This window comes from Gadus macrocephalus, chromosome 20 (genome assembly GCF_031168955.1).
Source record: "Gadus macrocephalus chromosome 20, ASM3116895v1".
Lineage (NCBI taxonomy): Eukaryota > Metazoa > Chordata > Actinopteri > Gadiformes > Gadidae > Gadus > Gadus macrocephalus.
The window spans coordinates 11,147,194-11,160,692 of record NC_082401.1 but is presented as its reverse complement, the minus strand read 5'-3'; the positions used below and the strand labels follow the sequence as shown (position 1 = coordinate 11,160,692).

The window sequence follows — 13,499 nt, the reverse complement described above, 5'->3', positions numbered from 1 at the left end:
TTCTTATTTTCTACAGAAACAAGGAAGCTCCTATGAGGCAAAAAGGAAGAGAAAGTTCCTTCCAGAGTGGAAAAAAGATTACGCTTTCACTGACTGGGATGCAGATGCGGAACTGATGTACTGCAAGACCTGTCGGAGCTGTCCAACCCAGGCCAGGGGGAACAGCCTGTTCAATGGCGTCACAGGAGAAAAAGTCAGGGTGAAGACGATTAAGGAGCATGTAGCCACAGCGCTCCACAAATCGGCAGCAGAACCCTTGCAAGCTAGAGAATATCCAGTGGGGGGGGAAATAGTGTCAGCCTTTGACAGGATGGAGGCAGCTGTGCAGGACAAGATGGTTAAACTATTCAACATTGCCTACTTCATTGCAAAAGAAGAGCAGCCATTCACCCTTTTCCCCAAGCTGATGATGCTTCACAAAACCAATGGCCTCGACCTTGGCTCAACCTATCACAACAATGTGGCCTGCAACACCTTTGTTGAAGTCATAGCCTCATGCTTCATTGAGGACCTCAAGGAGGAGTTGCAAGCAGCCAGGTTCTTCTCCGTCATGTCTGACTCCTCAGTTGACCGTTCGGTTAAGGATCAGGAGATGATCTACTGCACCTACCTCGTGGATGGCAAACCAGTGAACCGGTTTATCCAGATTGTTACCCTGGATCACACCCATAGCCAGGGCATTTTGGATGCCATTCTGAAAGGGCTGAAAGTGGTAGGTGGTTTTGTTTACTTTTGAATGTATGAATGAAAGAATGCATGCCTCTATTGTATTCATATTATAACCTAATGTAATGATGCTAAATCTTTTAAAAATTCCAACTTTATCTCCAAGGTTGGGGTTCAAGAGGAGGACCTGAAGCTGCGTCTTGTGGGGTTTGGATGTGATGGCGCTTCCGTAATGCTGGGAGTGAACAACGGAGTCACAGCCAGACTAAAGCACCTGTGCCCCTCCCTAGTGGCGATATGGTGCGTCGCTCATCGGCTGGAGCTGACTGCGCTCGACTGTTTGAAACAGCTTCCCAAGCTGAAGGAACTAAACGAGCTGCTACGTATCATCCACAAACATTACACAGTCTCTTCTAAGGCGTCACGGGAGCTGGAAGAGATCAGCAAGGCGATGGAGGTCTCCATTCTCAGGCCAGGGAACACCGAAGGTATTAATATGATAAAGATCTGTTTGTTATATTTTATTCTTAATTGAGACAGTGTATTTTAATAGGAGACAGTGCACATTAATGAACATTACTGTAAGATTTGTAAATATGCCGGTTCAGACAGCCAGGGGGGCTAGTTTTCAACTGTAGTCTAAAGGCTTGATTCCACCGGAGGCGTACGCGCCGCGGGACGGCTGCGCCGCGGTCACCGCTGCTGATCGCTTCCACTATAATCAATGAGACCATTTCCACCGGGCGCGCCGCGGAACGTTTCAGCAGCGTCCCAGGAGCGACGTGCTGCGCCGCGGCGCTATCTTTCCGACCAATTCTATTTTTGCCGCGAGCCGCTGCTAAACCGCGTCAATTTCGACAGAGCAGGTCGAGCCGGGCAGGAAGTGAAAAGTAAAAGCCATAGAGCATCCGGTCAATTTTCAAAATAAAACAATACTCAGCACATGTAACTTCACATCAACATTATTACGTCATGACCGGTGGCACCAGGTCAGCAGTCAATCAATCAAAGGGTCTCAGAGGGTCGGCAACATGGACGACGAGAGACTCAGTCGAAGTTCAGCAACATGAAGTCATTTATGTACAAAGCGTGGCATTTAATTGCAATAGTTTTGGGAGTGGAAGGTGAGTACATTAGGTTTAGGATTATCGCGTGATCTCGTGATCTCGCGTGAATGCGGCTGTCTCGCAAGGCAGCGCTACGCTGCCGTTACACGCCCGGTAGGAATGGACGCAGGGCAGAGGACGCAGCCGTTCCGCGGCGCGTACGCGTCCGGTGGAATCCCGGTGTAAGACAGATGTCATGAGCACTAAAAATAAATAACAGCATAAAATAATATCAATGTTGATGATAATGATGAATTAAAACCAAAGTGAAACTGAATGTCTAATCTCTGCTGTCTGATTGCAGGTACCCGCTGGCTACCACACACATCGCATGCCCTGGAGGTCCTCATGAGGAACTACAAGCCTCTGCTTGTACACTTTGAGAACCACGCCAGTGATCCCCATGACAGGGAAGCGAGTGCAGCCATGAAGGGGAGGGCAAAGCTTATGCTGAAGTCTCTGAAGCAGTACAGCACTCCTCTTCATCCACCTCATGCTGGACGAACTGAAGCAGCTCAGCCTCTTGTTTCAGAAAGACGGCCTCACACTCCAGATGGTCTCGGATGGGCTGCAGACTACATGCATGTTTTTTGTAGCTATGCAGGTGAGGAACAATGTTCCCTTATTTTACATTATTGCATATTAAATTTAGGCTGTAACAGCTAAAAGTCAGAGTTGTATGATTGAATTGTGGTTTTTGGTGATGAAATTATTATAAATGTTTGTTCATGTAATGCAGACAAACCCAGGCCCAAGGCTGCAGCGGTTCCTGACCGAAGTTGGGACTGGATCCAACTGGCAAGGGGTTGAGATCAACAGGACCAGCACCGATGATGACATCTTTAACAACATCAAGCTTCGCCTCACCAACAGCTTCTGTGAGTTTGTGTCAGAGCGTTACGAGAGTCTCGAGACTGGCATTCTGAAAACTATTCGACTTATCCAGCTGGCCAGAAGACACCACCGCCCTGGCTACATTTGGCACAGATGAACTAAATGTCATCATGGAGCATTTCCGCCCAGTCCTGGAGCCATGCAAGGACTTTGTATCTGAGGATGCAGCAAGGCGAGAGTGGCTTGACCTCAAGATCCTGGTTGCCCGTCGCTACAGGCATCTCGATTCCCAGGTGAGTGATCCTCCAGGGGTTTCCTCCCCACTAACAGCAACATTGTACTTAAATAGCACATTTCCTACAAGTAGATTGCAGCTCAGTGTGCTTAGGTCCACAAAGAATCCCAAAATAAAAACATGCAGGATGAACAGACTTTCAACCCATTTTCTCAGGTGCTGTGGCAGAGGCTGATCCAGGGTGCCATTGGAAGAGCCGGTCAGTTCCAGCACATGCAGGTGGTAGCAGAGATCAGCCTTGTCCTCCCCATGAGCAGCTCCTGCTGCGAGCGTGGTTTCTCGTGCATGAAACGGGTGAAGTCGGACTGGAGGTCTCACCTAGCAAATGACACTCCGACCAGCCTCATGCTAATCTCAATGCATGGCCCTCCTCTGGACGAGTACAACTCAATAAAGGCAGTCACTAAATGGTGGAGTACTGGCAGAAGGTCACGTAGACCACAGTTCTGCGACTGTGGGTCCTTGTCATCTACAAATAACTTACTATTTCCTCAACATACTGTTTTGTGTTTATTATATTATCAGTAAGTAACAACTGAAACTGTAAAAAAGATTTATGGGAAAATTCGGGACGATTCGGGACGGTTCAAAATGTTTTTCGGGACGGTTCCGGGACGGTGGTGAAACAAAGTTAATTTTAATCCCTGCAAGGTAGCCATTAGTTTATGAATTAATTAACTGGCACAGAGTAAAAAAACGTAAGGAATAACTTGTTTACTGTTATTGATGTTTACTGTTCTTGTAATTATTACACATAAACGTGTATAGCTGTGTCCCAACCTTCACTGACATGATGTGCATGTGAATATCAAAAGACTACCCCTGTTTTGTTGTCTGAATGAGATCTGTGACAGAGCTATATGTAAGAAGGTGTGTGTGTCCACTCACCTGTCAGTTGTTAAAGGAAAAGAGATAGTAAAATGTCCTTGCAGTTATAATTTCTGTTCATATTTGTATACAGTGTGTGTCTGTGTGTGTGTGTGTGTGTGTGTCTGTGTGTGCGTGTCTGTGTCTGTGTGTGTGAGAGAGAGTCCATGTGTCTATATACAGTGTAAAAGCAGGAGAATAAGAACAAAAGCCTACAACTGCTGTTTATTTTTGCAAATCAAAGTTTGTAATTAATCACTCTATTCTTTATTTGTGTGTATGTGGGTCGGAGTTAGGGTTGGGGGGGCCTTGCTTGTCTTGGACCCTGGCAGGGGGGTCCTCAAGGAAAAAAGGTTGGGAACCACTGCTTTAGGCCATGCTGTAACCGTCAAAATTGTGGTAAAAAACGTCCGTGTTGCCATAATAGGCTGCTGACAGACAATAAGGAAAAGCGAGACAGTAGGCTAATGTAGGCCTAACAAAACTGATTTGTACAGTGTTACATGAACGTTGGAGACACAGAGGAATAACCAAGGAATAATTAGTTTATTGGCTAAAAATAAAAAAACACAGACCGATTGTCCCTCCGTTCCCTCAGCACTTCGGGAGAATGCAGAACCAGCAATCCAAACCATGCTGGGTCATTTTGGCCAAGACATTGCAAGCGAGGACGATTCGGCAACAGCCACCACATTCATCGATGCCGCAAGCGCGAAGCGAGATGCCATCCCAATGATGACAGCCCTCCGCAGTTACGGGGGCTTGTATTTTTCATCGGCCTGCGAGATGCTCATAAGAGATTACGCGGAAATCTTCCCAGAGTGGGTCAAACTGGCAAAGGTAGCCTGTGTTATCCCCGTCTCCAGTGTGCCAGCGGAGAGAGGCTTCTCCCTGCAGAACCGCATAAAGACTGCTCAGCGAAGCCGCCTTGGGGAAGGAAGAGTCACAAGGCTTATGCGCATTGCAAGCAGCAGAGACACTCTCGATACATTTGACTTTAATTCAGCAACGGCACGCTTCACAGCTGCCGAATATCGAAAGAAGTAAAATATTGTTTTTATTTATTTTATGCTGTAGGCCTAGTTCAAGTCACGGCCGGCAATTCACTGTTTCTTATCCACTTTAAAATACTCCCTTCTCTTGTTACACTGTAGTTTAATGATTTTAATTTAATTATTTTCATTACAGTCTGCATTTTATAATGTTAAGCGCCAGTTTGTTTTACTGTAGGTAGCCTACTATGTATTGTTTTAGGCTATTATTATTTATGCCTTGCCTTGCATTATATTATATTTGTTCATCTGCACTTTTTTTTAAGTGCAATAAACACGGTTATTATATCCGACCGATTTTTTTCCAATTTGACCGGTAAAATTAAACCTTCCCGGTCATATGACCGGCACCAATTTCTTCTAGCGGAAACACTGCCCCCACTACAGTCTCGTTTTGGAAATATGAGAGACGTCAGTGAACCAACGTGTTATGCGCCATTACACCAACAGCAGAACGGTTATCCAAATAACTCATTGTCGGGCCAAATTCTCTGGGCGGGCATGGCAGAGAAAGGGGATGTAGCTTGGCCCTTATGACAACATATGGGGCCACATTCCAAATCAGCGCCGTTGAGCTTCTATTATTTCAAAGGCGATAAGGATACCTAGTGCTCGGTTTACACCGAAAGCAGGTTTTAGCCATTGGGGGATCATAGGCAGGCTAGGGGAACTCATATTTATGTTAGAAAATCAAAGTGAGATTTTCATGCCATGGGACCTTTGATAGTTTTAAATATTCACCAAAAATCTACAAAAATACATTTTGTCATTCTGATTGCTGTAGTAGTTACCAATGGTGGGCTGTTACCTACTACAGGTGATTAGTTGCAGATCATTTTTCATTATATCGAATCGGGATGCAATTAATAGTTTGAAATACTCCCCAAAAATCTATAAAAATAGATTACTATTCTGATTGCTGTAGTAGGCCCTATATGAATATATTAATTGATTAATTGAGGCCCTAGGGTTTCTTCTGTTGGGCTAGCTGGTTTGACAGCTTTGCAACCATATTAGTTACGTTTTTTATTTGAATAAATTATTATAATTCAATAAATAATAAATGAATAGGCCTACATTTTTCATTTTGGGCAGGTATGTTTTGTTATTGGGCAAATAAAACGTAACACTTGCCCAAAGGGCAAGTACAGGGCTCCAGAGTGCAACCAAAATATTTAAGGCTGCGACATATAATTTTTCTAGGTCGCCCTGGTGCACCTAACGCTGCCCGGGTGAAAACATACAAATCAACAAACACCACTAACCTCTTGGTGAGTTGCACATTTCTGAAAACGAATGTTTAGGATTGTTTAAGGACAGGTTTGTGAATGTCAATAGCCAGCCTTCTAAAGCAGGCAGGGGTGATTCAAAATGCGCCAAATACCCGAGACAGGACCAATAGTCAACATTTCGGTGTCAACCACTATATTTCATCTTGGACAAATGTAACCCAGGTCCCATGTAGTTAAAATAAGCAAGAGTGGTTAATACAATGGGACTGGGCCTGGGCTCGTTGTAGTAAACTACAACTTTGTGTACCCTTAATAATGTTTGCTATTTTAATAATGACCACCACAACTGTACTTTAAATGCAAAAATCCCTTAACAGGTATTTATTCATCAAATGAATAAATGAAATAAAAGATTTTCAAAATAAACTTGAAAATAAATATAATCACTTTTAGAATTGTTAAGGTACCTTCAAATAGTAATTTACAACAACTCCCAAACGCAATAGTTTACCTGTGGTCCCACACACACATTCATATGAACTCAACATTAAATAAGATTTGAAAGCGTTGCAGGCCTGTTTATTGAAGCTTGTGCGCTGTGGGGCCTGAAAACGGTAATGGCCGCCTCACTCAAGAGCTGAGCACAAAATAAAAGCACGTGCATGTGTATGTTAGTACTCACGAATCCAGGGTGTTGTTAGTAGAGATAGGAGAAGGGGGATGAGTCTCACGATGATAATGGCAATGGCGTTAGCGGTCACAAATCAAACACACGAGCGGGCAATGGCACGGTGGCGAAGTCACAAGGAAGAAAAACACAGCACAGCCGGGCCATCGGTTGGAAACCCGTCTCTCTCTCTCTCTCCAACGTCCGTCTCCTTAAAGCATATTATCCGAATTGAGCTGCAATATCAAACGCTATCTCATGTCAAATTAGCTTTGCTTTAGCTTCAGAAATGTCACAATGTTAAAGCTACGATATGCAGACACATTAGCACCGAATGCTACCGCTAGCGAGCACGTCGCTAACCGTGTGTAACACATCCAGTCTCTTTTCACTATAACAGTTAGATATAGCACAAAATACAGGCATATATATATTCACCTCTTGCAAGTCACACACAAGTTTATATCAGGACCACGAGTTGTCGACCTCCACGATAAAACTTAAATGCTCCCCACACCGCGATGCCTCCTCCTTTAACTCTCAGGTCGATAGCGTCTGTTTCTCTAGTCCTCACTACTCTACTCCCCACACTAACCTGCGCCACTAATCCCGCCACTTACACAGTGACTTTACTCTGATTGGCTCGTGAGGCCTTAACACAACCAAAGACAAAACAGGAATGAAATGATTGACATATGACAGGTAACAGGTTAGCTTACACGTACACACACGCTTCTTCTTCTCTACTTTTCTCTCGGATCACAGATGTTTTACAGACTTAATGAACTTAAAGACCTTTATATGAATTTATCTTTTAACTGTAAATAGTCTTCATAAACTACATTTTATATTTATGCTTTTAACCAGCACACATTTTAAACATTTTTAACTATTATGAACTCTATTTATAAACCTTTTTAAAGCACATGTTATTCCTACTGTAAATAATTTTTTATGCTCTGTAACTTATATGCTTTTGTACAGGGCTACACAAACCAGAAAGGGGGCTCAATGTGCCAAGTACCGGAATTATCCTTCAAACATCGACGAGCACGTGAACGCACAACTTTTATTTTTTTGCATAGTGAGCCGATCCGTGGATCACTTGCGTCCCAAACCGTGAAGGTTGATCCGTTGCACCACTAGCTTGTTTGTTTAAAATTGCGAGCGACCTGAGTGCCAGCGTTGCTGAAACGGAGTAAAAATTGCGAGCGACCTGAGCGCCAGTAACTGAAACAGAGAATTATTTTTCATTAAAATACTAAGCCTTATGTTCCATCAGCCCCCGATAAACTAGACCCCACGACACGCACAAACTTGAACACGCAATAAACGGCAGCCGTGTTAAACAACCCACTGCATGTAAAACTACCCATCTGTCCTAAAGGACAGCGCGGATCCGTCTTCCATCTAATAAGCAAATTTTTTATTTAAAACATGATCATTGCACACCAGGTTTATATTTTGCTACTTTTGTTGGTAGGATAACATGCGTCTCTTGCAGGCCTTTATTAATCTGTAGGCTACCCTATATTTAGGGTGTATCGGTAAAAAGATTTACTCTTTAATTTGGAGTCTCATCTCATCTCATTTTCTTCCGCTTATCCGGGGTCGGGTCGCGGGGGGAGCAGCTCAAGCAGGGGGCCCCAGACTTCCCTTTCCCGGGCCACATTGACCAACTCTGACGGGGGGATCCCGAGGCGTTCCCAGGCCAGTGTTGAGATATAATCTCTCCACCTAGTCCTGGGTCTTCCCCGAGGTCTCCTCCCCACTGGACGTGCCTGAAACACCTCCCAAGGAAGGCGCCCAGTGGGCATCCTTACCAGATGCCCGAACCACCTCAGCTGACTCCTTTCTAAGTAAAGGAGCAGCGGCTCTAATCCGAGTTCCTCACGGATGGCTGAGATTCTCACCCTATCCCTAAGGGAGACGCCAACCACCCTTCTGAGAAAACTCATCTCGGCCGCTTGTACCCGCGATCTCGTCCTTTCGGTCATCACCCAGCCCTCATGACCATAGGTGAGGATAGGAACGAAGATCGACCCGTAGATCGAGAGCTTTGCCTTGCGGCTCAGCTCTCTTTTCGTTACAACGAAATTTGGAGTTAGCATATTAAAATTGCAGCATATTCACCTATAAATATATGATAATACAATTATCATATAGAATTGTTTTAATATTATAAATAATAGTGTTGGAGCACAATGTTGTTTAGGGGAGAACTACCCGCCGTTCCAGGGCATTTGCACAGGTAGAAGGTTGTGAAAACACGGGTTAAGGGTTGCCTGGAAAGCACCATTATCAGGGCTCCAGACCGTGACCAAATGGTTGCATTCTGCGACCAAAATGTGAGATTGTGTGACTGAAAATGTGCCCTTTTTTGTTTTTTTATTTAACAGGGGAAGGGCGCGTCAACGATTCCGGAATCTGCAGCAGGCCAATGAGTGTGAGAAGGTTAGGGAATGGCCACTGTTAGCGGCTAATGTGTAGAGAGGGAGGGTCATAGAGATTAGATATCAAGCGTGCGTAAACGTCTCTGTGAGCAAACTATTGACTCGTTCTTCCGACTTGCGGCTAGTGAGCCAGTGCCAGAGTCCTGCACGGGACTTATTTTGCAAACCTGCACCTCTAATACTTAAAACCGCATTGACCCGTGTTCAGACAGTAGCGCAAATACATTCCGCACCCAGCCTGACCCACTATAAATTGATATCGACACACGCCCCGCACCCGAAGGAATATTAAAGATCCCATGGCATGAAAATGTCACTTTCTGAGGTTTTCTAACATTAATTTGAGTATCCCTAGCCTTCCTATCCTAGCCCAGTAGCTAGACATTTTGTATGGTGTAAAACAAGCACTAGGCATTCTGCCCCGCCTTTGAAAAACGAAGCTCAGACGAGCCATTTTGGAATTTTCCCCGTATGTCGAAATAAGGGGAGATGCCACCTCCCCTTTCTCTGCCTTGCCAGCCCAGAGAATTTGGCCCACCAATGAGATACGACCGTGCGAGTGCCACGTGCGTGTGTGTGTGTGCGTGTGTGTGTGTGTGTGTGTGTGTGTGTGTGTGTGTGTGTGTGTGTGTGTGTGTGTGTGTGTGTGTTAGTGTGTGTGTGTGTGTGTGTGTGTGTGTGTGTGTGTGTGTGTGTGTGTGTGTGTGTGTGTGTGTGTGTGTGTGTGTGTGTGATTACACACACTGTAACGCAAGTGTTGTACACTTGCGTTAACCGTGGGGGTTATCTCAGCCATAGTTGAGAAGGAATTGGGGGAAAGGAACTTTGGCTTTGAAACCCTGAGGTACATGAACCACAACATGGAGGAGAAAGGCATTGTTGCCTCTGAATGTCTCCCGCTTGAGCCCTGCTTCCCACTGCCGAGGGACCACCGCCTCGGTGCTGCCCGCTGCAGGAGGCGGTGGTGCCCAAGCGCTGCCGAGGCGGTGGTCCCTCGGCGGCGCGGCTCGGGCGGGAGACAACCGCAGTCAACAATCCCTTTCTCCTCCATGTCGTGGTTCAGTCTACTTCAGATTGATGTGGACGTGGAAGAACCAGAGACGTCGGAGAACCCGACACAGTCATTGGTGATTCATAATATCGTATGGAGGCGCACACATCCACTGTACACAGAGCGCATGGTACCGTGGCCGCAAGCTGCTAAGGGCCACACCCCCAACCTCCTTCTTGACCCACCTCTCTCCTCCTCATTTGCATTAAAGCTCCAGACACCGAAATGGCGCGTTTGGGGAAAGCTCAATGTGTGACTGGCTCGTAGTGGCTGTAATTCTGCACCACGGCTGAATTTTGGGAACGTCTTCAAATACTGTGTTTGGGGCCCACTAATATCTACATTAAAGCATTCATAAAGTAGCATGCCATGGGACCTTTAAACACATTAGATGGAACGCCGGGGTTTTATACTATGTTGTGTTTGGCCTGGTGCAAAAAAAGCACATAATTCACTGGTTTTAGTTGACCGCGTCGCTTCTGAATAACTTATCCTGCACCAGAGAAGTCTTGTTGCAATTGCAAATCCTGTGTCCGACCCACGCTGTTCAGGCTTCCGATCCCGACCCGCACCCGTGTCCGACACAGTACATTATTTTTCATCTGTTTCATCCAAATTGTGAGGGTCACCCGTCGAGTACCCCCGGGTACCCGAACCCGGTCAGGCCTTCATGTGCCATAAAGGGCTTTTAATACGGCAGGTGTTTGTCGTGCCTGCTGCATTCTCAATGGAGAGGCGAGCGGGCAGAGAAGAGGCGCAGCTTCCCGTCAAGCGGCACGACAAGCGGGCGCACTCCCGTGAAACTGTCGCTTCCGTGCTCGTCGAACGTAAACGTGCACGCACGTGGAAACAGTCGCAATAGATGAGAATCACAATAAAATGCGACACTGAAATTGAAACTGCACATTGTTATTTCTGCATCTATCATCAAAATATGTATCAGTAATACAGTGGAAAAAAAAAACACATTGGCATGTTGACTTACGGTGTGTGCCCCTAAAAGTTCTGTTTGTGCCCCTACAATTTTTAGTTGGGGAAAACAGTGCTCCTAGTTAAAAAAGTTAGTCTGGAGCCCTGATTATTCTTGTTTAAAATACATTCATGTCAAATGAAAGCTATAGAGGGCGATAAAAGGTGACGTTATGCTGTTAAAGGCGACGCAATGAAATTCTGTGCTGGTGCACCAAAAAAAAAAAGGTTAGGTGCACCAGTAGAATCAAAAAGTTAGTCTTGAGCGCAGAAGTGGCTTAAAAAGCTTAATGTCAAGTCCCACTAGACAGCCCTACTCAGCAAGCTTTATTGTAAAAAAAAAAAAAAAGTATGGTTACATGTGTTGACTCTGTCTCTCAGAGTTTAAAATAGCTGACCGGATTGAAAAATTCCAAGTTCATTTTGAATCCTCTTAAGGTTTTTCCGTGAAGTATCCATCTATACGTTAAATAAGCTCGACCCTGTTAAGAGCATGTGGGAAGCTTCTCAATGGGCTTCTACAATACATTTAGTCAAGAGTCATGAGTCAGTAGTTTGAACAATAGGGGCCGTCATGCAGTCTTTTGGTCTGTTCAGGTATAAATGTAGGGGCTTGACACAGGTAGACCAACAGTTCACAAACCGATCTCTGAGAGACCTGAGAAACCACCACCGCAATCATGATGGGCAAGGTAAGGATATATTAACATAAACCATTGATTTGTGTTTATATAAGAACATAAATATATTGTATATTAAATATTGTAGCAAACTTGTTATTAGCAATAAGTTATAGCACAATGTTCTATAAAGATATACCATGGTTGACAAATTATTTGTTTCAGATCACTTTCTACGAGGAGAAGAACTTCCAGGGTCGCTCCTATGAGTGCATGAGCGACTGCTCCGACATGTCCTCCTACATGAGCAGGTGCCAGTCCTGCAGGGTGGAGAGCGGCTGCTTCATGCTCTATGAGAGGAACAACTACATGGGCCAGCAGTTCTTCATGAGGAGGGGAGAGTACAACGATATGCACCGCATGCAGAGCATGGGAATGATGTTTGACAACATCAGGTCCTGCAGAATGATCCCCTTTGTAAGATAACTCACCAACAGTTCAACTGTTACACTAACAAAATTAAACTGTTAAATTGACTTTGTTTGCTAATAAGTCAGCTTAAACTCTTTCTCTGAATCTCTGCCTTACAGCACAGAGGCCAGTTCAGGATGAAGATCTACGAGAGGGAGAACTTCGGTGGTCAGTCCAATGAGATGATGGACGACTGTGACAACATTCAGGATCGTTACCGCATGTCCGACTGCCAGTCCTGCCACGTGATGGACGGCCACTGGCTGATGTACGAGCAGCCCCACTACAAGGGCAGGATGATGTACATGAGGCCCGGAGAGTACAGGAGCTTCAGGGATATGGGCATGAGCGGCCAGAGGTTCATGAGCATGAGGCGTATCACTGACATGTGTTAAGTTTTCTCATCAATAAAACATGATCTAACTTACATTTGCTGAATTTCTTGCATATTATTTGTGAAATAGGACCACTGAGCATACAGAAGACCATCAGCGCAACATTTGAAAGCCGACCTTGAGTGTTTTGAACGTCTGATCTCACTGAGAGATTCCATGAGTTGGCCTAATGTCGGAACCAAGGCTTCCAAAGGCCTATCCCCCTGAGGTTTATCAAAGAAGAACTATCCCGTTAATCACAGATTTTGTAATGGCAGAGAAGGTGTAGCTGTGTATTACGATCACTGCCTCCATTTGATCAACAATTTCAACCGATCAATTTGTCAATTTGTCACCTAGCCGGAGTATCTTCTAAATGTTCCTCCACCTTAGCATTGTGAGACCATCCTGATATTCACGGTTGGTTTTAGCAATGATCATTAGCCATAGGCAGCATATCTTTCCTAATATGGGCACAGTCTTATATTGTTAAAAAATCTCTATACTGTGGTACTCTTTAGTTTCATCATCAATAAAACATGATCTCACTTAAATTTGCTGGATTTCTTGCTTGTTATTTTTAGTGAAATAAGACCACTGAGCATAAAGAAGACCAGAGTAACATTTTAAAGCCAACCTTGAGTTTTGAACCAAGAGTTGGCATACTTTCTGAACCAATGGCATCCAAAGGCCTATCCCTCTGCATCTTTCATACAACAGTTGATTACAACCAACAGACCTTATGTGCACAAGAGACTGAAACTTTAGTAAAATGTTCATACAAGTTGATGTTTACCTACCTTTTCTCATTTAATTTCATTGAAGTGCATTGATACTCACAT

The 13,499-nt window shown here is 44.7% G+C and overlaps 1 protein-coding gene and 1 long non-coding RNA gene across 3 annotated transcripts; one reads left to right on the top strand and one right to left on the bottom strand.

The window, feature by feature from the left end:
* Positions 1 to 4,024: 4,024 nt before the first annotated feature.
* LOC132449149 (uncharacterized) lies at positions 4,025 to 7,357 on the bottom strand. Of its 2 annotated transcripts, none has more exons than XR_009523519.1 (3): positions 7,158 to 7,357; positions 6,735 to 6,930; positions 4,025 to 4,695 (listed from the first exon to the last, which is right to left on the bottom strand). It is a non-coding gene; the product is annotated as an uncharacterized LOC132449149 (long non-coding RNA). The 2 variants fall into 2 exon arrangements; XR_009523520.1 differs by having other exon boundaries at positions 4,025 to 4,659; positions 7,158 to 7,356.
* A 4,424-nt stretch (positions 7,358 to 11,781) lies between these two features.
* Positions 11,782 to 13,211, top strand: LOC132449135 (gamma-crystallin M1-like). The gene is made up of 4 exons (XM_060040783.1): positions 11,782 to 11,884; positions 12,038 to 12,289; positions 12,403 to 12,678; positions 13,179 to 13,211. Exons 1-3 carry the CDS (start codon positions 11,873 to 11,875, stop codon positions 12,676 to 12,678), a joined length of 540 nt encoding a protein of 179 aa, XP_059896766.1. The 5' UTR covers positions 11,782 to 11,872; the 3' UTR covers positions 13,179 to 13,211.
* Positions 13,212 to 13,499: the final 288 nt, after the last annotated feature.

Bases quoted from the DNA above. Each gene is read 5' to 3' on its own strand.
- LOC132449135 (XM_060040783.1), top strand. The intron at 12,290-12,402 runs GTAAGATAACTC...TCTGCCTTACAG, and splicing joins CCTGCAGAATGATCCCCTTT to CACAGAGGCCAGTTCAGGAT.